At 36.8% G+C, this 23,630-nt stretch overlaps 1 protein-coding gene across 3 annotated transcripts in view; it reads right to left on the bottom strand.

The window, feature by feature from the left end:
• Nucleotides 1–23,630, bottom strand: part of CACNA2D1 (calcium voltage-gated channel auxiliary subunit alpha2delta 1) — a 355,647-nt gene that overhangs the window by 125,573 nt on the left and 206,444 nt on the right. For all 3 annotated transcript variants that reach the window (XM_042816159.1, XM_042816158.1, XM_042816157.1), the window contains exon 6: nt 11,320–11,449. In XM_042816159.1, coding sequence (XP_042672093.1) covers nt 11,320–11,449 — 130 coding nt within the window. The remainder of the gene's footprint in view (nt 1–11,319; nt 11,450–23,630) is intronic.

Raw genomic sequence — 23,630 nt, 5'->3', positions numbered from 1 at the left:
ACAATGCATGGCAAAAAAACAACAAAACAAAAACAAAAACAAAAACAAAAAACAAAACAAAAAAAAACCAAAAAAACAGAATAAACTGACACCTCATATTGTATGCCAACATACCATGATATTTATTTTATAGTCAAGAAACACTGAAAGTTATTGTTTAATTTTTTATTATTTTTTTTTTAATGGGTATATGTTAAGTTTTTTGGTGATTTTATCTGTCAGGGAACAATGAAGCAAAACTTATGATGCCTGAGCTCCACGTGGCTGTTCCCAGTTCAAGTAATTGTGCTTTTTCCCTTTCCCTGCTTGTGCATGACACAACCATGGACTCGTGCAGTACCCAAATTCACAAAATCACAGAATAACTGAAATTGGAAGGGATCGCTTGAGATCTGGTGCAAACAGTACCTTCTACAGCTCAAGCAGGAACACTTAGGGCAGATTGTACATGATCGCGTCCAGTTGAGTTTTTAATATTTTAAAGGATGGAAACTCTAAAACGTCTCTGAGCACATTGTACCAGTAGCCACTCACCCAAAAGATTGGTTTTTGTTGTTGTTTCTTTTGTGTTTCATGTTTAAATTTTTGTTTGGATTCAATTTCATGACACCAAATCAATGCACAAAATACATATTTCTTCTGGCTGGGCTGACTATGCAAAAACTTTAATCAGATACATAGCAAGACACTCATTTCTGAATATGCATTTCTAATGAAGCAAAATAACAACCCAAAACACACACTTCCTCTCATTCTCAGAAGAAAAATGACTAGGGAATTCTAAATTAACTCTCCCAGCTTATTAGCTATTTTCTTCTTGCATTCCTCATTTTCTACTATCTGGACTTGTTTAGAATGTGAACAATGTTTGTATAATTCTATTTGGTCACTTCTAACATAAAATATCAGTACTGATCTTCCATTAAAAGATCAGAGGAAAATGAATTATTTCAAACATTACTGGTATGGCACTGCTACAAAGATCTTTTTTCATCCTGCCGAGTGCGTAACACAAGACACCAACTGACACAGCACTCTCTTTGGACTTTCAGAATTCAGAAAACTCTAGTATACACCTCTGCAAACACATTTCTGTTGGGAAGTATCAGTGTACATGACATTTTCTATTCACAACCTTTACTTATTCATTTCATTTGCCACATTTGATGTGACTTTTTTATTTTTGTGAGCATTTTTTCCGACATTTTCTAATTTAAGATTTCATGACCTTATTTCTTTCAGCTCTGAATGGTTTGTCACTTGCTATACACATGAGCTATACAAGTGTGCTTTGGATTTTCAGCTGTCAATTGAAAAGGCTAAGGTCCAATGTTTTTTCCCCATTTCTCACTGTCTTTCCATAGTCAGCAACTATTCATTTTTTTCTACGTCATTAAGAAACTGACCCTGAATGGACCAGAGTGCTTGTAGTGACAAATGGAGAGAAAGGACAGTCAGTGTCTCACAGGACAACAAATGGCTTGAAACATAAATAAATTACAATGAAAGAAGGAATACTGATACAGGTAATTATTTTAAAGTCATGCCCTTAACAGTATAAAACTACATTTTTAAAATAAACAGTATGAAAGCTAAAAATTAATTTGCAACGAGATTAATAAGTATGTTTATTACAGTTAACTAATATTATAATGTTGACTGAGAGAAAAGATCAGGTCTCATTTTGAAAAAGATGCTTAGCTTAAATAGCTTTGTACTGGTGGGAAAACAGCGCTTTTTCTTGAAAGAGGCCTGGCAAACAGGATGGTGGCAGCAGAATGGGCGGGTGAACGTCTCAGTGAAATGATCTAAAAAAAGGTACTGCAAGCACAAATGTACTTTAACACATACACAGCTTGTTCAACTACAACGTGCACACTAGTTAATTACCAACATTTTTACCAAAACGTTGTTGTATTGAAAATAATCCTTAGGAGACAAACTTTTGAATATTTGTATTAAAAAGATAGAAAGGAATATTTATTATAAATGTTCAATATTTCTTTTCAAAATATTTATGTCTTGGAAAATAACCATTATGAAAGAATATCAAAGAAGAAGGAAAGGAGATGCCAGGAGGAGGAAAATTAGGAAACTCTGTGAGCTGTCCTACTTTATTCTTCAGAGGAAAGAGAAGGGAAAAAGAGAGAGAACAGTACTGATTAATGAGCAGTGTAAGAGGAGACTCCAGAGAAATAGGACGCATTAAAGATGACAAGACACCAAGGCTGTAAGATGTCTATTATCCTGAAGAATCTTTTATATATGAAATATTACCCAGTGGAGATATGAAAAATGACTAGTGAAGTACTTAGAAAAAGTAGTGAAATCCTACCAGAGAAAAAATGTCAGAGGACAGAAACTGAAGATATGGAGATGTTTGCTTAACAAGAGGAGAAGAGTAAGTTCTGAATAAGATGCTTAACAAGAAACAAACAAACAAACAAACAAATAAATAAATAACCTTAAAATGTGTGAATAAACAGAGGGACATACTGACTCCATGAGGAGGAAGAATGCTGAAAAATCCAGAATCAACACTATCAAATGAGTACAATATTTGTAAGCCATATGCAAGAAAAAGAAAAAAAATAATGGAGGAAAGGAGGAAATACAAACTTGAGAAGAAGAAAAGACAGCCAAAAAATCAGAACCCATGGGGGAGGGGGGGGGAGGGAGGAAACCGAAACTTTCAGAAAGAAAAAAGACAATAAAAACTTCAGATTTGCATGAAGAAAAAAAATCTAGAAGATTATGCGTTAAGGCTTTTGAATAGGATGGAAGGTAAGAGTAAATCCAAACAACTGAAGTTTGCATCATACATCAGTTATAAAATATCTGGTTTTTAGGTTTAAGTGGATCAGAAAGGGGAGTATCTAAACCTGAATGTATAACTGAAGATCACTAAACTACCAGACAGCAGGAGTTTACATGCAGTAAATGGGAAGTAATTTTTAATCTTATACATCAAAATAAAGTAGAGGAAAATGGTATGGGAAGATCATTAAGATAAATGGGTGTTTTACAGATAAGTTTTGTGAGCTGCAGCTTAGGATCTTCTGTTTATGAGGGATATGTATTAGAAGTAGACATTGCATTTTACTCAGCACTAGACATCATTTTAAAATGGAATTTTGCACAAATGTAGAAGATCTGAATAATTCCTAAGGCTGAGTTTCCTACAAAAGTGGGAAATCAGGGAAATAGACTATGAATGAAGACATTCCAGGGAAGACTAGACAGAAAATAAATAAAGCCACTTTAATATTATTGATAGAAACAATAATCTGAAAGGATCAAGTGTCAGACAGAGTAATAATATCTTGTTTGGTGTAAAACAAGCTCTGTCATGGAAAAACATCTACAATATCTGTATACTATACAAAATGTGAGAAGTTATATACCCTAAATTTCAAACTGATGCAACATATCTTCACGATGCACAGAAGAATATGTAATTTGTTCTCCAGTTAATACATATGCACAGAGTAGGAATTGAAAATTACTAGCTGAGTAGTATTAATTATTTAAATATTCTTTTAAATAAATAAATAGAATCACCAATGCTCAAACTACACTATCAAAACTTCACAAAATATCTATCAATAGTGGGAGAAATTCTTATTTATGCTTTGCCAGAGAAACACTTCATGATTAAATTATACATATTCCTTCCAAATAATTATGAGTGGAAATGAATTTACATGGCAGAAAGCATGAAGTCGGGTAAAGGTAAATAAAGAAACAGTAACATCCTTAAACTGAATTCTGCAGTTTCTTATAAGATCTACAGAGTCAAAATATTGGACATATGTACATGCAAAAAAGCCATTTCCTCTAAAGATGTTCAAATCTATATGTCTAGATTAAAATTCCGTGTAAATCCCTTTGTATTATCCAACTTCCTAACCCAAACTTAGAACTGAATGTATTATTTGCAAAGGTGATACTCCTTTAAAAACATTATCAATAAGTACAATGCTGGATAGGATGGTAACACAGATGATGCAATGAAAGTAGATATACTTCTGCAATGTGAGGGGAAAAAAACATTAAATTATGGATTTTATAAATTTTAATAATTTATAAATTATTAATATCAAAGCTGAAGAACATGTTTCCTAAGAGAAAGTCTTCCAGCATTCAGCTGATAATCAATCTACTAAACTCTTCTGATAGTAAAAATAAGACCAAGTAATTTCTAAAATTCTTAATGAGCAGAGAGAATGGTTCTGTAATGAAGTATATTCCTAGCCTTCTCATGCTTCTGGTAAAACAATGTTTTAAGGTCCTTTAGACAAACACCTTCCTTTCTTTTTTTTCCATAAAGCGCTTAGAACAAATTTGCATTTTTTTTCTAGACTTCAATTTCTTCAAGCAATTTAGCACATCTTTTCTGGTAATCAGCTCACTACATCATACCTACTTACTTGTTAGAGGCTGAAACACATTTAAAGTATACATACACTTCGAGCTTGCAAATATAACAAATATTTATTTCAACACTCCCCTATGGTTCTTTGGACACAATTTTAAAATAAAGATTATACAAAGATTCTTTTGAATCCCGAAGGACTTGAATTTACAGTTACAAAAAGCCACAGTAACCTCTTGATTACCATTCCTCACTGCATAGGAGCTTTGAGAACAGAACTGCCACTTCTCACATCCCCACAGCCATCTGTCAGGTAATGTAGCTGACAAAAGGGCTGAGGTGACATTTTTCCTTTCAAGAGGACAAACACAAAGCTCAGGTAACACACAGACATCAACCTATTTTTTAAAGTTAAACCAGATTTATGACATCATGAATCTTTGCACTAGTTTCTGCAAGAGGGAATTCCACACAGCACAATCAACTGCTCTTTCAAAATCTTTGTTAAAGTTTTTTTTTTTTTTTTTTTTTTTTTAATGTTTCCAATAAAGATCCACTGATATTCAGTGTTCTGCTTTGCAGTCTCTATTTTAGAATGCAAATGCATCTGTTAGCTATTTTTACCAGAAGAACATACTGCAGTGCCAAATTTCCCCTCTTAGTACAAGGGGATTCAACACTAATTGCTATTCCAAGCTGTACATAAGAGACAAAATATTGCAGAAGCAATGGAAAGAGATCTGAGGAGCAGCAGTAATCATCTGGCTTCCAAAATAGATTTTGGCAGTATGCAGAGCTTAAACATTTATTACTCAGTCAAACAACCTAACAGACGCTGGAATTTCTGGACTTGCTGTTATGTTCATGGTACTTTCGGATATACATCACATTTGTTGGTAAAGAAATACAGAGTGAAAGTCAGCCAAACAGAATGATGGCAATAATCAATGGTAAATTTATCAGAAAAAAAATGTTTTTCACACATTTTTTTAATAAACAATTTAATGTTAGGCAGTTAAAAAAAAAAAAAAAAAAGTAGGAAGAGTAAGATATTTTGCAACCTTCTACCTAAAATCATATGTTTTAAAAATCAAAGAACTTTGGAGAGAAATCGCCTGAAAAGTCTCTTCATTGTAGGAACTTTTATTTTCTTGAAAACAGGACCATAGCAAACAGCTATCACAGCTTTTCACATCTCACAATATTGAAAACATTAACCAAGTAGTAAATTATATCTTTTGAATATTTACAAAAATTTTATAGTACCAGAGACCCAAATAGGTCAATTCCTGGTTAAAAGAACAGGAACAATAGAATTTAGAAATGTTGGTAGTTGATGGTTCCCGAAGGATTCACTGGGAAATAACCCACAGCAAAAAGAAAGGGTCATGGTTAAGGCCTACATTGATTTATTGGAAACCAAATTCAAAATGCTTGGTTTTGCTTCTTTTTAAAAACAGAAGCTAACAAAACTGACAATTTCTGGACTTAATGGAATAAATGAGAAGGAAAAATAAACTCTTCCTTGACAATTTATTCATCCTTCAAATGTGAATTACAACACTCAAATATAAAAGATGAAGGTTAAATCAAAATTTTGATCTCTACTTGTATATTGAAAACAATCATATTTTGAAGTTCATATTGGCCCCTAGAAAGAAAGTTTCCTCTATCTACCACATCCAGGAAACCTGCTATGTCCTTTGCAGGCTATATGACACTGTGGTATTTAAATGTATCGATTGCTGCATGTCTTACAAAGCTGTTAGGTACCTCAGTGCTATGGTGTATCTGCATCTCCTGCCTCAGTGTCCGATTTATTTCCTTCATTCACTGGTTGTTACATCAGAAATAATAGAAAATGTTAGCTGAGAAAACTCTTCAACATAAAATATAGGATACAAAAGTGAAAATGACCATTTGTTCTTTCCAAATTCAGCCGAATAACAAAACCAACTACAAGTCAGAAGATATAGCTAATGTTTTAGGCACTATGCCTTTTGCCTGATGTTTTGAAGTAGGAATTAACATTTCTGAAAAGTTAAAATAATACATTTTTTAACATTCTCCAAGTGTTAATTATATGAAGCCATCTATTAGTCAGCTCTCACAATAACATACACCAAATAAGAATTAGAATTCAAGTGTAAATTGTTTTTAATAGCTAATCCTAAATTAATTTCAAATGGGTTCCTTTAATTTCAGAGGTAGAATACTTCAGGAGTCCCACTTTCATATTATTTTCTAAAGCTATAATCTCATCTCTAAGTTTACAGCATTTAGGATATAAATGCATCATGATGTGGAGTACTGCTCTGAGACAAGTAAAGATTTTCATCAAGTTAGAAAAGCTATTTGTTTTTTCTGTATGTGTAAGAATATTAATTCAGGAATTCTGCATGAAAATAGTAACTTAAATTATAATTGTCAGAGTATAAAAACAATATTGACCCTAGAGTTCTTTGCTTAGTCTTACATGTCAGTGATTTCCCTCTGGGTTGGAAACTGAAACAGCCAAGCAGGCTGAGTACTTAGGGACTTTGCTGTAACAAACATTTGCTTTACATTTACCCCAAGCCATAATGTTTGGTATTTAAAACAGCCTAACACTGGAAATTTATTTAAAGGTCCACTTCACTCATTCACTGCATTTTTTCACAAGTGACTCACTAACTAAAAGAACTGAATTCATTAAAAATAAATAAATAAAATAGAAGAAACAGGAGTAAGATACTCCAGATTTCCACAAATTGTTGAAGACCATAAAAATTCCCATCAAAAATTGTAATAAAAATCACTGTAGAAAATTCTAAGGAGCAGCAAAATTTTGACTGTGATCTCAATAAAGGGAGGGTAGTAATAAACATTACGTATATTTTTACACTGCTGAGCTATATAAGCCATCTTTTAATTCCAAGTCCACGACTGCTCTCATAAACTCTGCAAAAGGAAAGTCTTTCTTATGGTGGTAGCTGTCCAAACATATTCCAAGCTTAGTCATCATTTTGAGACATATTATTCTCTACTTTTGTAAGTACTGTCAGTCTGACACTTTAATCAGCTCTTCAATGATAATCAAGTAATGACATATGGAAATAACATTATTATTCCTTACTTGGAAGAAGTGAAGCAGGAGTAACCACAACAAAAAAACAGCCCTTGCTTACATGCTTTGCCTAGCACCCTTTCTAAAACTCTAACAAAAGCACTGACTTCTGTTTATAATGACCACTGTAGCAGATGGTATATTATGCATCTCAAAGAGGACAGTGTATGGTGGTATCCACTAGGCAGATTAACCTTATTTGCTTTGTGCTTTGGATTTCCTCTTATTCTGGCCTGCAGTTCACATTTTCAGTTTAGGGATAAGCAGAGTACAGTGTCAACTGGGATTTGGATTTGAAAATGAAACTTTCGTTATTGCTAATATGAGATGCACGACAGATTCTAGTGCATGCAATAAAAAGCTGACCTGAGGGTCTGGTCTGTTTCCACTAGCAGACTGATTTTTTTTCAAGATCTAAGTGGAACTGTTGAAAAAATACCGAATTAAAAGTTCAATTTATGTGCATTTTATTGGGGCTGACCTCTTTTGCAGTGAGTCTAAAATTATCAGGTACAGACAAATAAAGAAATTCCTTTGATTTTTTTCCTGCTTCTATTGATGTTTTGGTAACAGATGCAGAGGAGAGAAAGCAAAATAGATTTCACAGTATTTGTTTTTGCAATCAAATAAGCTATAAATTAACAAAGCAAATGTAGTGAATGGATGTTTCGTCATGGTATAATAAAATGGACCACTTCACAAGAACTTTATCAGTGTATTTCAAAATAAGCAAGTCACTATACTTGCACGTAGTAGACAACTATTATTTTTTAGCATGTACTGGTTTGTCAGGTTTAAATAGGTGGCACACTATTTGAGAGTTAATATCTAAGCCAGTATCCCAGTTTCCAAGGGCTAAATGGAGAATAGATCCACACATATAAACTCTGCATGACAGAAAATCCAAATGTAACTTTTATTTAAAAATTACACCTAATAATTGAAACAAACTCACAATGAAATTAAAACTGAGTATCGAACAAAGATCACAACCTCTAGGGAACTTGCTTCAACAGAGGGGTTGGACTAGATGATCTCCACAAGTCCCTTCTAAACACCATGATTCTATGGTTCTGTGATTTCGTAGATCATATATTACTAAGAGTCAGCGATTTTAAAATTCCCCCAAAAATAAACAACTTGCAAAGCATGATCTACAGATCCAAGTGAAAATTCAGATTTAAGAATGTAACAGACATGAAGGCCAATCTCAAGGGAGGGAGGGGAATTTAAATATCTTACTGACTGTTGAAAACTGTTCTGTGAGATCCAAAGAGAAATTCTCTGCTTCTTTTGTCATCCCACAGAACATATATGATCTGTTTTTCAAAATGCAGTTCAGTAAAAAAGAATTTCCCCTTAAAGTTTTAAACTATGTCTCATGCATTGTGCCTCTGAAAGATTTGTTGTAATACCTGTATTATAAATGTTTACTAGAAGACTGTGAAATAGCCAAGGAACTGAAGATGTATTACAAACTACTTTTAAAATGTACAAACAATTTTCAAATGTACAACTATTAGCTACTACAGTAGGCACTGAAATCTTTTTCCAAGAAATGACAGTTTACATAAAGGTAAGCACGAAGAAAAATCACAAAAGTGTTCAAGATAGGTTAACTCTATCTAGGGTAATAAAATTTGCTTGCAGATTTTTACTAATAACTATAAATAACTGTATATGAAAATAAAATTAAACATTAGTTTTTCTAAGTCTTTTGTTGTATGACAACATTCCAGTCATTCACTGTGCTTCAGATACACTGTAAAATAAAACTGGTGAAAACGTTGTATTTATTGATGTAAAAACCACACCTTTTTTAGGTGTTCACAGGTTTTTATCTTTATAAACACCATCAGTAGCTGTTTAAGTAGAAATTACCCTGTTATTACCCTGTTACTACTTTGCTGACACAAAATTACAGATGATAATTTCTTAGGCATAATGATAATAATAATAATTTCATATTCCTTGAATCTAAAATCACCAGTCATTTAAGTATACCATATCTTTGCTAGTTAACATGACAGTCAGACCTAAAGAATCATTCATTTTTCGTGATCCATGTATGTTACCACCTCTCTCTACAAATTCACATTTATATCTTGGGATATCATTTTGTTACACACTGAAGTTGCACCTTTCCTATGGAAGTCATAGTCCATTATCATTTTTTGGTTCAGGATTTGTACAGTAATATTACCTATATTGTTTTTAATGCACATAAGTGTTCTTAAAACTACTACCTAAAAGTTAGACTCAACACAACAACAAAATATTTAACTGTTATGTTTGCTAAATTTCAGAGCTAGAAAAAATTCTCATGATTACAGACGAGTTTTTGTAAGAGTTTAAATGCAAACTATTAACACTTATTAACTAAAAATAAAAGGAAATGGCCTATCTCTTCCCTGTAATCCTGCAATTAAGATGCACTTTAGTTATTAAAGCAAGAATCCCAGAGTAATCCTCTATGTCTGTCATTCAAGCGCACCATATAAGAGTATCAGCTATGATGATTCTCTTCCTCATCATACTGACATTTCCATTTCCATTTTCTGAATGGTCACCATGAATTTTAAAGAGCTCAGGTCACTTCAAGGTCTCTCTTCCTGATGAGATTTCAAAAAAGAAGAAAGGCTGCATACTTAAAATTAGCACCCTAAACAAAGAATTGAAAAATATGGATCATATTTCATTTTTTTTTCTGCACTTCTTTGTAAAATTATGTACCCTTTTTGAATGCCAAAATGTCATCTTAGTGGTAATGTTTTTTGTCTTTATAATGAACACAAAAAAAGAAATTATTTTCATCCTGAAAGATAATTTAAATACCGAATGTTGAAATACTGCTACAATTAAAAAATCCTCAGCAATATGTGCACGTGTTTATTTGTTTAATTAAACACTATTTAGAAAGAGTTTACTCAAATTCTTTGCTAGTCTTGTTAGTACAATTCTGGAAATGCACTGCATGCAACATAAGTATTAACATAGAACCATAGAACCATAGAATTGCTCAGGTTAGAAAAGACCTCAAAGAATAGGAGTGCCCTCAGCTGTATCAGGGCACTCAGAGCGTGGTCCAGCGTGGTGAAACTGTGCTTATGCTGGGGAGTGGTGTCTCACTGCTGACAGTGACAGGACGAGGGGAAATGGCCTCAAGTTTCATCAGGGGAGGTTTAGATTGGATATCAGGAAAAACTTCTTTACAGAACGGATTGTTAAGTGCTGGAATGGGTTGCCCAGGGAGGTGGCTGAGTCACCATCCCTGGATATGTTTAACAACCATTTGGATGTGGTGCTCAGGGATATGATTTAGCAGACAGTTGTTAGAGTTTAGGTAGCATGCATAGGATGTTACTTTCTTGAACCATGTATGTTCTTGGGATAATTGAAAATGATTTCAGTAATTATCTCTCCTTGACTCCAAAACAGTGTAAAGACCTGTCAAGAACTCTTTATATTACATGTGTACACAGCACACAGAAAGAATGGATAAGAAAATCAGAATATGTAGGAGTTTTGATTCATCTCCAGTTCCATCTTGGAAATTCAGATCCTTCCACAATAGTTTTTAATCATAGCTAACATGGCAAATCCAACTAATTAATAAGACGAATTATATACCTAATAGCACAAATATTTGAAGCATCATTAAACTAATAAAAAAAACAAAAAACAAAAAACAAAACAAAACAAACAAACAAAAAAACAGTCTCAATATCTGTACTAAAAATAGAAATGAAAAACTGATTTGTAATTTATTTGCTTTGAAGAATGGGACAGAAGTTATAAGTTTCTTACAGTAAAATCAGTTTGTGCATGTGCTACTTACAGCCTTCATAAATATCTGTTGGTATGTGAACTGCTGCATGTTGGTAAGACGTTTGCCGTCGGAAAACAGGATCTTCTTCAAATACTGGTCTGATTCTCTGGCTGCCAGATTCAGTGTCATTCTTTTCAGGCTTTTTAAAATAAGAAATGTAGAGTACAAAATATTACAAAGTATGCCAAAACGATTCATCCTTTTACATAAAAGACTCGCAGACTTTATAGCTAAAATTTTGCATTACTGTATAAAAACACTTATTTGCTCCACGTCTAGACATACTTGTGTATAATTCAATATGAATTACAGGTTATCAACAAAACTCAATCAACTCAGTGAAACTAAAAGCTTCAAAACGAAGAGTCTAGCATCTTACATAGCCAATTGCATGACGGCAACTATGTTATCCTTTTATTACTTGTAATAATTTGTACTTAATTTTAAATATAAATGTTTCTTATCTTGATTTTTTAAATAACATTGTAAATCATGTACCTTAAAATACGATACCAGTAATACACAACTCATAAATAGGTTTTTGAGAAACAGTGATGCACGTGTAAGACAAAGGAAATGAAGCTTTTTCATAAGTTCTGACTGTCACAGTTTTTGTTTATTGGTTTATGTAACTAGTAAGTCTTGATGAAGTTGCCTGTCTGCTCACTACTACCACCTGCCTCCCTGCCTCAGTTTTCTAGCTTCTCTTACCTGCACCACTGCTTCTTGTTTCTTTTCAATCCACTCAGACTTCTATTTAGGATTTTTTTAAAAATTGTAAAGCAGAGGTTTGTTTGTTTGTTTTTAGATACAAAACTGCATGAAGCATGAAAACCAAGAAGGGAGTGAAGATCAAAAGGGAGCTGCTAATGTCTTTGCTTGGCTCAGCTGCAGATGGAACAGGAGTCTCCATGGCATAAGCAGATTGCCACTTTAATTAATAATGAATCAACTAGGATACTAAATGATTACTTAGACCAGCAATTATAAGCAATTATATGGATATTTTTAATTCTACAGAGTCATCAGCTTTTTTAAATGTATTATAGTTGAAAAACATTGCTGAAAAAGAAGCATCTGTCTGATGATTCAGGCACACCATGCACTGAAGCTATTCTCTATATACTTCCAATATGTCTATTATCCCTTATCCTCAATATACAGACAGCTGAATTTTAATTCAACTGCAAATCATCCTGATTAAAGCTAAGTTTCCTTATCTGTTTCACCATAGGATCATGGAAAGATACACAAGTTCAAATGCCTGAAATAAGCAGCTTTATCATGTAGATTGTGAAGAAGTAGTTTCTTTTGGAAACATAAAGGGTACAGCTTGTCCAAAAAAGTGAAATGTACTGATTTCAGTAACACGGCAGTTTACATATTAGCTCATTGCCCCAGGCTGCTTTCACAGTCCATGAAGAAAAATAGGCACTTTTGGAGCAAAATTCATCTCATCTCATCTTACTTAAACAGCTGTTTTCCTATGAGATGAATCAAGAAAGAAGCCACTCCTCCCTTCCATCGAGTCCAATAGCTGTAGGCCAGCTAGTGTAGATGTAGATGGCTGCAACATAACTGTCTAGAATTAGGGGAGATACATCTCACAATGCAACTCCATTTTACTTTTGGAAAAATGAAGTTAGGCATGAATTCTACCTTTTTTTTTCTTTTTTTCTTTTTTTTTTTCTTTTCTTTTCTTTTTATGTAGTATAGCTATTATATCTTATGCTAAGTTGTTAAGTTTGCTGTTTATCCCTTAATCCAAATCGGGTTCATGAGACAGAAGGAAAGACAGAATTCTTAATACTCAAGGTGAAGGATGATACTTTTAATTTGTGCAAATTCGTGCAAAACTACTACCAGGTAAAGTCTAAGTCTACGATAACATTAAATAATCTAAACTGATATAATGTGCTAATTACTTAGAATTACTCTCATTGGAAAATCTGAGGCCAGATGACAGATACTGTCTATTTTCTTGTTCTTTTTCACTAAAAGTGTCTCTAGACACATCTATTTTCCATTGGGAGATTTGGAGGTTGTCAAAGGACTTCTATCGTACTTCTTCATTTCAATTCTTTTCAGACAGTCATGTTTAAGGTTTGGAATATGAATTAGAGAAATGGGAAATGCTTGTACAATACAATCTAAAAAGTCCCAATACAGTATGCCACTTGCTTAACTTTACCAAAGGTAACATCACTACAGCTTACTTTCAAGTAAACTGGAGCTGGTATCATTAATAGTTTATGTGTTCTGTAATTAGAAATGACACAGAATTTTGACTTCAGACAAAACATTTGAGTCCAATTTGACTCTTTTTTTTTTCCTTTTTATTCCTACAATCTCTCTTCCCCTCTCTATCTGTCCATCTATCTATCTGTTTCTGAGAATTGGGATACTATGTAACATGAAGAAATTCTGGAGTTCTTTTCACAAGTTATCTTTTTGTTTCCTGCTGCTCAAGGTAATGAATGTATCTAATCCTGCAAATACAGTCTCAACAATTGATCTTATGTACGAAAAGAATTCCTTTCCTGTCTGCAAATCATTTGATTAAAAAAATGAAAACACTTTCTGAAATGAGTACCAACAACTAAAGTCTCCTGTTGCTTTCACAGAACATTTCAGGAAAAACAAAACAAAACAAAAAAAAACACTGAAGCCATTGTGAAAATATCACAATGAGTGGATGTCATAAGATTTTTTCCAACAAATTTTCAATAATAGACACTTGAGAGCGTGGTACAGTAAGATAGAAAGTGGGTAAACCATCAGATCTGTACTACAGGGTTCTGCATAAAGATTTTGACATGCATTTTTAGAATTCCTAAAGCCTTTGAACATTAACTTTTATCAGTGCTCAGTGCCATTCTGAGTAACAGAATAAAACTGAGCCTTCAGTCTCTCCCATAACTCATGTTCTATGGAAGAAACTTTGAGTCTAGTACCAACATTTGACTGAACATCAATGAAACAGATTTTACGTAATCCACCAGAACATCTTAAATATTCAAATACAAGTCTATTTTCCACACTTGTAATGGTACACAGAATCACGGAATTGAAGGGATTGGAAGGGATCTCTAGAGATCATCAAGTCCAAACCCACTGCAAAGACGGGAACCCTACAATAGGTCTCACAGGTAGATGTGCAGACTGATACTGAAGATCTCCATAGAAGGAGACTCCACAACCTCTCTGGGCAACCTGCTCCAATGCTCTGTCACCCTTCCTGTAAAGAAGTTCTTCCTCATGATTACATGAAACTTACATTAAAGTTTAAGGTCATTGCTCCTTGTCCTTTTGCTACACACCACCAAGAAGAGCCTGGCCTTATCCATTTGCCACATACTTCCAGTCAGATATTTACAAACATTAATCAGATCTCCCTCAGTCTTCCTTTCCCCAGGCTGAACAGACCAAGCTTACTCAACCTTTCCTCATACAGGAGATGCTCCAGGCCCTTTGTCATCTTTGTGGTCCTCCATTGAACCCTTTCTAGGAGATCCCTGCCTTTTTTGAACTGGGGATCACAAAGCTGGACACAACAGGCTAGCATCGGAAGCATTACAGACAAACTGGTACTGCCCTCAATACACCGCTTCTTGACCAGCAGCCCTAATGCAAGACCTTATATATCCAATGGTTTGTAGTGGATTCTTTTACAGAAATCTACTTAGTTTTCAGTTGGCAACTACATGAATTACAAGTAAGCTACATCTCTATCAGGGGAGGAAAAAAAAAAAAAAAGAAAGAGAGAGAAGAAAAGGAAAGATAAAAAAGGAAAACCCCAGTGTTATTAATTATTTAAGTTTGGTATTTCTATCAAAAGTTTGACTGGATTGCTGCAGTGGTTGTTAAATTCTTAATAACCTCCTAAACTTTGCTTTCAGGAAAACAGTGAAACACCTATTTTCAAGGAATATAATCTAGTGTATGAATGTAATTAAAATTCAACTCCAACCAATTTGTCTCTCGAGTCAGGAACTGAAACACAATCAATACTGGCACAGAAAAATCCCGCATGAGATGGTGGCTGAAGATTAATTTTCTATCTATTTAAACCTGGTCTTCACTTATTGAATTACATTGTTACCTACCACTGACAGTCAGCAAAATATCTTAATGCTTTCCCTGCAATGAATCTCCAGACTCATTTCTCTGTCCCTCGTGAGGAAGATAAAATCAATTTCTTCTTCAGTTCACATTTGTGCCAGTTTATGGCTATTTTTTTTTCCAATTAATATTTTTTCATGTGTCTGCACTATCAGAATAGACGGAAATTGATGTCACTGGTAAGATCTGAGTAAAGTGGATTCTTCTGTGGGTGTTTTTTGTGATCTTGCCTAAATTACTTATGGCACGATATAAAATATCTAGAGGTTACTTGCCATTTAGGGGGATATTTATACTATAGTCTCATAAACCAAAACATACTTGAAATAATGCAACTGCTCTTTCAAAGGCTTTGTGAACTTAAACTAAGTTATGTTCACATAGTAACTGGAAGCTTTATGCCAAGAAGTACCACTGGAAAGCAAACTACCATTAAATGAGAATGAAACAAAACAGCTTGTAAAACTCAGACACAGCTTAACTCCCATTTCACTGCAATTAAAAGTATCCTGATGTCTTTTCACAGCACTGAGTTATTTTTTTTATCATCATCATAACAATAGGAAGATGACTGGACTTTATACTATTTTATTTTCTTTCAGTTGGAAAGCACTGGTTCATTAGCTGAACAGATCAGGAACAGAAACCTGAAGATAGAACAGGTATTGGGATGAAGGACTGAAAATTTTAAGTCAGATAAATATTTTAGCAATTACAGAATTACAGAATTGTAGGGGTTGGAAGGGAACTCCAGAGATCATCGAGTCCAACCCCCCTGCCAAAGCAGGTTCCCTACACAGATATAATCTTGAAGAGACCTATGCAATCACATTTTCTCTTCTAAAACTGACATAATATTTTAGTGAGTTGGAATTATGTGTTGAAACATTGATTTCTTATTTGATAATCAAAACATAATTGAAAGTTTTGTTTTTTTCTCTTTGTTACAGATTACAGCTGACCTTCACCTCAAAGCTAAATAGAGACTATGGTAGTGACATCAACATGTAAAAATCCACATATTCCATCTCCAATATTTTCCTTAGCTACAAAGGCAGGCAAAATGAAATACACATTTTAAATAGCTAAGCACATAAAAATAAATCATCAGGAACCTCTTCCAGTTCTCAATGGGTTTTAAGGATGAAGGAGAGCTGCCTTACAATAACACCAGCATCGTTCATTAGTTCCATGGACTTGTGCACATCTGACTTCTGTAAGTGCTTCCTAAAGTTTTATTCTTCTATTATGGGAACATCTTCTTACTCACAACTCTGCTACCAGGCTCAGGTACCCAGCAGAGTGATGCAAAGAATGCATGGAAAATCCCTATCTTCCTTGCTAAATCATTAGTCACCACCTACTTAGAAGTTTCTTTAGCCTTCCTTTTGATGTCAGTGTTAAAGAAGCACATCTCCATATCCCTCTTGAATAGCACACCTTCATCTTGAGTTCAGAGGTCTCTATGTATGCTCTCACACCAACCTCTCAAGATCACCTGGTTCTTTTCTATACAGGGTGACGGCTTGGGAAAAAAGAGGAGTTTAAGACCAGGATGGTCACTATGAGTGTTTTTCCTGCCAGCCCCTAAGGTATTGGAAGCAAGTGTCTACTTCAGCAATGACTTTTACAGTTCCTTGACTGAATAAGATTATGTCATTAGACACCATGATGAATATGTCGTCATGTTATAATTAAAGCATATCTTAACTGATTTAAATATTATGAGCCAATGAGAAAAGATCTAATGAATTACTTAAAAAAAAATCTTTTACAATTTCTGGCCTCCTTCAAATCCCTGTATTTAGATCCTACTAGAGTACTTACAGTAATAATAAAAGTAAAAGGAAACAAACATGTATAAGTTGCTTATAAAGGTCCTGCAGGATATTTAGCCACCATCTGCAATTCCAAGACCAAAATGCACTCTGGATAATTTAGATTTTTCATACAACACTCAAATTACAGGGTACTCTACTTTTATTGAAATAAATTACACTGCTGATCTTTTACTATTTCCATATCTGATTAAAGATAATATCCCTCAAGAATAAAATATGTTAAATCATCTTAATGCTTCATCAGGAATTAGTTGTAATACCACTGAATGTGAGCATTTAATTAATTGCATTTTTTCATCTGATGCAGTTGTCTTTGCCATGCTTTGCTAGGTCACTGACTGATCCTGTTTCATAGCACATTCTTATCTCTGTAGTTAAAGTCTGGTTAAAGTCCAGACTTTGTAAATCTTGCAGCATACTAATTGGTTGCTCTTTCTTCTTAATTTGGCAGTCCTTTGTGTCAATAACAACATTAACAACTGTAAAGCCCTGCTCTGGGAAAGAGATTGGACTACATGACCCCCAGAAGTCCTCCTCATCTCATGTTCTTCTGTGATTCTGCAAGATAACACTAATGAAGCCAAAAACACTATAAAAACATCACTCACCAATACATGATAATATAAAATAAGAACAGGTTTTTACTAATTAAATGACAGCTGTATTTAGTCAGATAATAAACATTAAATAAAACACAAAGCCACACACTCACCTCTGAGTTACATATGAACAATTAAGTTTCCTTGCAGGCTACAGACAGTTTAATAATTTGAGTTAACTGCCATAGCACTGTTTTGAAACAGTGTTAGTGTGGTAAAAACTTAAAAATGTAATACATCAAAAGATAACATGAACAGAGGCAGAGAGGAATTTTAGAAAGGTATTCTATCCAATAGGAGAAGCACATCAAAAAAGTAAATGGAACAACAAAAAAGAAAAAAAAAAAAAAAAAAAAAAAAAAAAAAAAAAAAAAAAAAAAAAAGGAAGAAGAAACATGTCAGCTTTAAAATATTGCAAGAAATCATGAGAAAAGTAAAGGAAAATAAAATTTTAATAGGTCAGCTGAAAGCAAGTTCAAAAGTTTTAAAGTCCGGACAACTGTAATTTGTGGAATTCATGTAAAATCACCTGCTATACACATGACAAAGATGATCTGCAAGATTATCTATAAGACACCTTTTTACATACAAGCTTTAAAACTCTAAAAGACTGGCAGTCACAAGAAAAAAAAAATAACTGAAGAAGCCTACGCACAGGCAGCACCTGCCAAATGGGTTTTTCTGAAGCTAAATCCCAGATTCAGCCCAATCAAAGTGACATGACCCTTTCTATTCAGCCCATTTCAAAATGGCATGTCAAAACACTCACACAGCACTGTTACGTGGAATTGGCCAATAAAGAACTCACTAGAAATAGCTATTTCTAATTCTCTAAAAACTCAGATGTCAGATGTTGAAGCTGCTTTTATTTATCAACAATGATCACACCACATTCACTGCAATTGTTATAACTCATGCATCTGATATTAGTAGGAAATGTCCTCAAGGAAGCAATTTTCCATTAAACTGATGAATCACTCACTTTAGGGCTGAATTTTGATATTTGATGTGACATAAATTTAGCCTCCATAAGGAGAATTCAAGATCTGCTCTTTTGTGCAAATTTGCCTTCGAGGTAGGACTCTCCACATTAGGAACATACTCATCTCTTTAGGACATTGACAACTACAGTTATCACTCTTGTCCTTTTTATTTCATAACTCTGTTTCACAGGTAGGAGGTAGCTTTGGGGCAGTCATTTCATTATCATGCATTTTTATTTGCAGCCTTGAAAATATATTCATTTGGGAGAAGAGTAGAGTTGTGCAAATTGGAAGAAAAGAATATAAACCTGACACAGTTTTAAAACAGAATACTTCGGGGGGCGGCCCCCCCGCACCGGAGAGAAAAAAAAAAAAAAAAAAAAAAAGAACATTTGCTCCCTGTGGAGCCTTTTCCTATGAGTTGGACTCAAGCTTTCTTGGAATAGCTGGAAATAGAAAGACCTGAGGTCTCACAATGACACTTAGTAAAAAAAAGCCCACATTCCTAAAATAAAAATTAAAATAAAATAAAAATAAAACAGCTTCAAGATGAACACGCCAGGTGTATAACCATTGTTTCTACTCACTGAGAAAGGGGAGGTTTGGTGAGAGCACAGCCCACACTTCCCATAGGGTGCCACATCTGAGCATGTGGGAGGAGGGACAATTGGTGAGAACTGTAAAGCTTTGTCCCTCCTTGCTCAGGAGACCGGCTTTCCTTGGCAGTCTCTGAGACCACGGACAAAACATGATCTCCACCAGACAGCAGGCTTATTCTAAGAAGACCATGGCAACCCAGACAGAAGGCCTGCCCAGAAATGTTGCTGTTCAGGTCTCTGGCTACAGGGAGTACCTGAGCCTGCTGCTGCCCGGGGAGAGTGGCAAGGACTCCACCTGTGTGAGGTGTGAGCACGTGGACGAGCTGCTCTGCCTGGTGGTGGAGCTCAAGGATGAGGTGCAGAGACTTAACACCATCAGGGAGTGGGAGTGGGAGACTGACTGGTGGAATGACTCGCTGGCTTACTAGAGGGAAGGGTTCCAGGAAAATACCCCCAGAAAGGTGGTGGACCCCCTGTCCTGTCAGTCGGACAGACCTGACTGATGAGGAGGGCTGGAAGAGAGTCCCTATGAGGTGTCACGGGAGGCCCCCTGCCTGCTTTGACCACTTCTGCAGCTCCCTCTAAGCAACAGGTTCCAGTTGCTGGAAATCGAATGGGAGGTGAGTGGAGAGGTGATGGAAGATCTGCCTAGGAGGGAGCCTACAGCGAGGCAGTCACCCCCGCACCTTGAGACTGCCTCTGACAGGAAAGAAAGAAGGGTGGTAGTGGTGGGTGACTCCCTTCTCAAAGGAACAGGGCTGTCGGGAAGTATGCTGCCTTCCTGAGGCACTGGTTATCAGGGACATAACCAGGAAACTCCCTAAGCTGGTTAGGTCATCTGATTATTTTCCATTACTCGTAGTTCAGGTGGGCATTGATGAAATTGCTCAGACAAGCCTATGAACTATGAAAAAAGATTTCAGGGGCTTAGGGCGTTTAGTTCAAGGAGCAGGAGCTCAAGTGATCTTCTGCTCTATACCTTTAGGGGCAGTAAGGGACACTGAGTAGGATCAGAAAGCACAAGCCAAGAATAATTGGCTAGTGTTGAGCCAGAAATTTTGGGTTATATGATCATGGAGTAGTTTACTCGGCCCCTGGCCTGTTGTCTGTCCGTGGAACCCACCTAACTCAAAGGGGGCAACAAATCCTATTGCAGGAGCTAGCGGGGCTTATTGAAAGAGCTTAAAATTAACTGTGAAGGGAGAAGGAGACAAACCAGGTCTCACAAGAGATGAGCCTAGGGGAATGATGCTTAAGCTGGGAGTGAGTCAGATGACTAAACTGAAGTGCATCTACACCAATGCACGCAGAATGAGCAACAAGCAGGAAGAGTTGGAAGCGATTGTGAGTCAGGCTACTTATGACCTTGTTGCTATTACTAAAACATGGTGGGACCACTCATGGGAGTGCTGTGATAAATGGCTACAAGCTCTTCAGAAGGTGTAGATGAGGAAAGAAGGGTGGTGGTGTGGCCCTTTATATTAAAGACTGTTTTGATGTTGAAGAATTTGGGGTTGGAAATGACATAGTTGAGTGTCTATGGGTAAGGATCAGGGGGAATGCCTTAGGGGCAACATCTTGGTGGGAGTCTGTTATAGACTGCCTAATCAGGATGAAGAGTTAGACAAAGCATTCTATTAGCAGCTGCAGAAGTCACTTGTTCTCATGTGAGATTTCAACTTCCTTGATATATATTGGAAATATAATACAGCACAGAGGAAACAGTCCAGGAGATTTCTAGACTGTGTGGAAGATAGCTTCTTTATGCAACTGGTAGGAGAGCCTACCAAGGGTGGTGCCCTGCTAGACCTGGTCTTCGCTAACAGAGAAGGACTGGTGGACGAAGTGAAGGTTGGGGACTGTCTTGGGCAGAGTGACCATGGAACTGTAGAATTCTCCATTCTCGGAGATGTCAAAAGAGTGACCAGCAAAACTACTTTCTTGAACTTCCAGAGGGCAGACTTTGAACTGCTCAGGACGCTTGTAGCACGGGTCCCTTGGGAGTCGCTTCTTAAGGGTAAAGGGGTTCAGGAAGGCTGGACGCTCCTCAAGATGGAAATCTTAAAGGCACAAGAACAGGCTGTCCCTGAGTGCCGTAAGGCGAGACGTAGGGGAAGACGAACGACAGGTGTGTATGAGCCAGGAACTACTGTTGAGACTCCGGAAGAAAAAGATGTCTATGTCCTCTGGAAGAAGGGACAGGCTACTTGGGAAGATTACAAGGAAGTAGCTAAGGTATGCAGGGAGGAAATTAGGAAGGCAAAACCCCAGCTTGAACTCAGATTGGCCACTGCAGTAAAAGAGAATAAAAAATCCTCTTACAAATATATCAATGATAAGAGAAGAACCAAGGAGAATTTTCATCCTAAACTTGATGCAGCAGGAAATGTGGCCACTGAGGATAAGGAGAAGACTGAGGTCCTCAACACCTTCTTTACATCTGCCTTTAATAGCCAGACAAGTTATTCTCTGGGCATTTTATGCCCTGATCTGGAAGTCTGGGATGCTACTCAAAATATACCCCCAGCAATTCAGGTGGAGACAGTTAGAGAGAGAGCTCCTTCTCCATATGGACTGTCACAAGTCCATGGGACCGAACAGCCTACACCCTTGGGTGCTGAGGGAGGTGGTGGGGGTGATTGCTGAGCCGCTCTCTGGCATCTATCAGCACTCCTGGTTAACTGGTGAGGTCCCAGAGGATTGGAGGCTTGCTGAGTGACTCCTATCTTCAAGAAGGGCCGTAAGGAGGATCCGGGGAGCTACAGGCCTGTCAGCCTGACCTCAGTACTGCGGAAAGTCATGGAGCAAATCATCTTGGGTGAGATCACACAGCACGTGCATGGTGTCCAGGGGATCAGACCCAGCCAGCATGGGTTCATGAAAGGCAGGTCATGCTTGATCAACCTCATCTATGACTTGGTGACCAGACTGGTAGATGAGGGAAGGGCTGTTGATGTAGTCTACCTAGACTTCAACAAAGCCTTTGACATAGTCTCTCACAGGCTTCTTCTGGGGAACCTGGCTGCCTGTGGCCTGGACAGGTATACACTCCTTTGGATAAGGAACTGGCTAGAGGGCCGTGCCCAACGGGCAGTGATGAATGGAGCTAAGTCCAGCTGGCAACCTGTTACAAGTGGTGTCCTCCAGGGGTCGGTACTGGGGCCCATCTTGTTTAATATCTTTATTGATGACCTAGATGTGGGGATTGAGTGTACCCTCAGTAAGTTTGCAGATGACACCAAGTTGGGAGTTGATCTGCCTGAGGGTAGGGAGGCCCGTCAGAGGGATTTAGACAACCTGGATCACTGGGATGAGGTGAATGAGATGAGGTTCAACAAGGCCAAGTGTCAGGTCCTGCACTTTGGCCACAATAACACCATGCAGCGCTACAGGCTTGGGGATGAGTGGTTGGATGAGTGTGAAGAAGAGAAGGACCTGGGGGTGTTGGTTGATGTTCGGCTGAACATGAGCTGACAGTGTGCCCAGGTGGCCAAGAGGGCCAACGGCATCCTGCTCTGCATTAGAAATGGTGTGGCCAGCAGGAGCAGGGAGGTGATCAACACCCTGTACTCAGCACTGGTGAGGCCGCACCTCGAGTACTGTGCTCAGTTTTGGGCCCCTCACTACAGGAAAGACATTGAGGCCCTGGAACGTGTCCAGAGAAGGGCAAGGAAACTGGTGAGGGGTCTGGAGCACAAGTCTTATGAGGAGTGGCTGAGGGAGCTGGGATTGTTCAGTCTGGAGAAGAGGAGGCTCAGGGGAGACCTCAGTGCACTTTACAACTTCCTGAAGGGAGGTTGTGATGAGGAGGAGTTTGGCCTCTTCTCCCAGGCAAATAGTAGGACCCAGGGAAATGTCCGCAAGTTGTACCAGAGGAGGCTTATGTGAGACATGAGGAAAAACTTCTCTCAGAGAGTGGTCAGGCATTGGAATGGCCTGCCATGGGAAGTGGTGGAACTGCTGTCCTGCTGCTGCTGGCAGTGTTCAAGAGGCACCTGGATGAGGAGCTACAAGGTATGGTTTAGTTTGTGGTAGCAATGGTAATGAGAAGATCTAGTTGGACTAGATGACCTTACAGGTCGTTTCCAACCTTGTGATTCTATGATTCTATGATTCTAAAAGTTTCGGTACTGCTGCTGTCAGCCATGCACTCACTGTCAGCTCAAATGTTCATTT

The sequence above is a fragment of the Centrocercus urophasianus genome, unplaced genomic scaffold (genome assembly GCF_019232065.1).
Source record: "Centrocercus urophasianus isolate 14NV4802_14NV808 unplaced genomic scaffold, USGS_Curo_1.0 seq_15, whole genome shotgun sequence".
Classification (NCBI taxonomy): Eukaryota; Metazoa; Chordata; class Aves; order Galliformes; family Phasianidae; genus Centrocercus; species Centrocercus urophasianus.
Note: the sequence above shows the minus strand (reverse complement) of the source record. Positions and strands in the feature narration are given on the sequence as shown.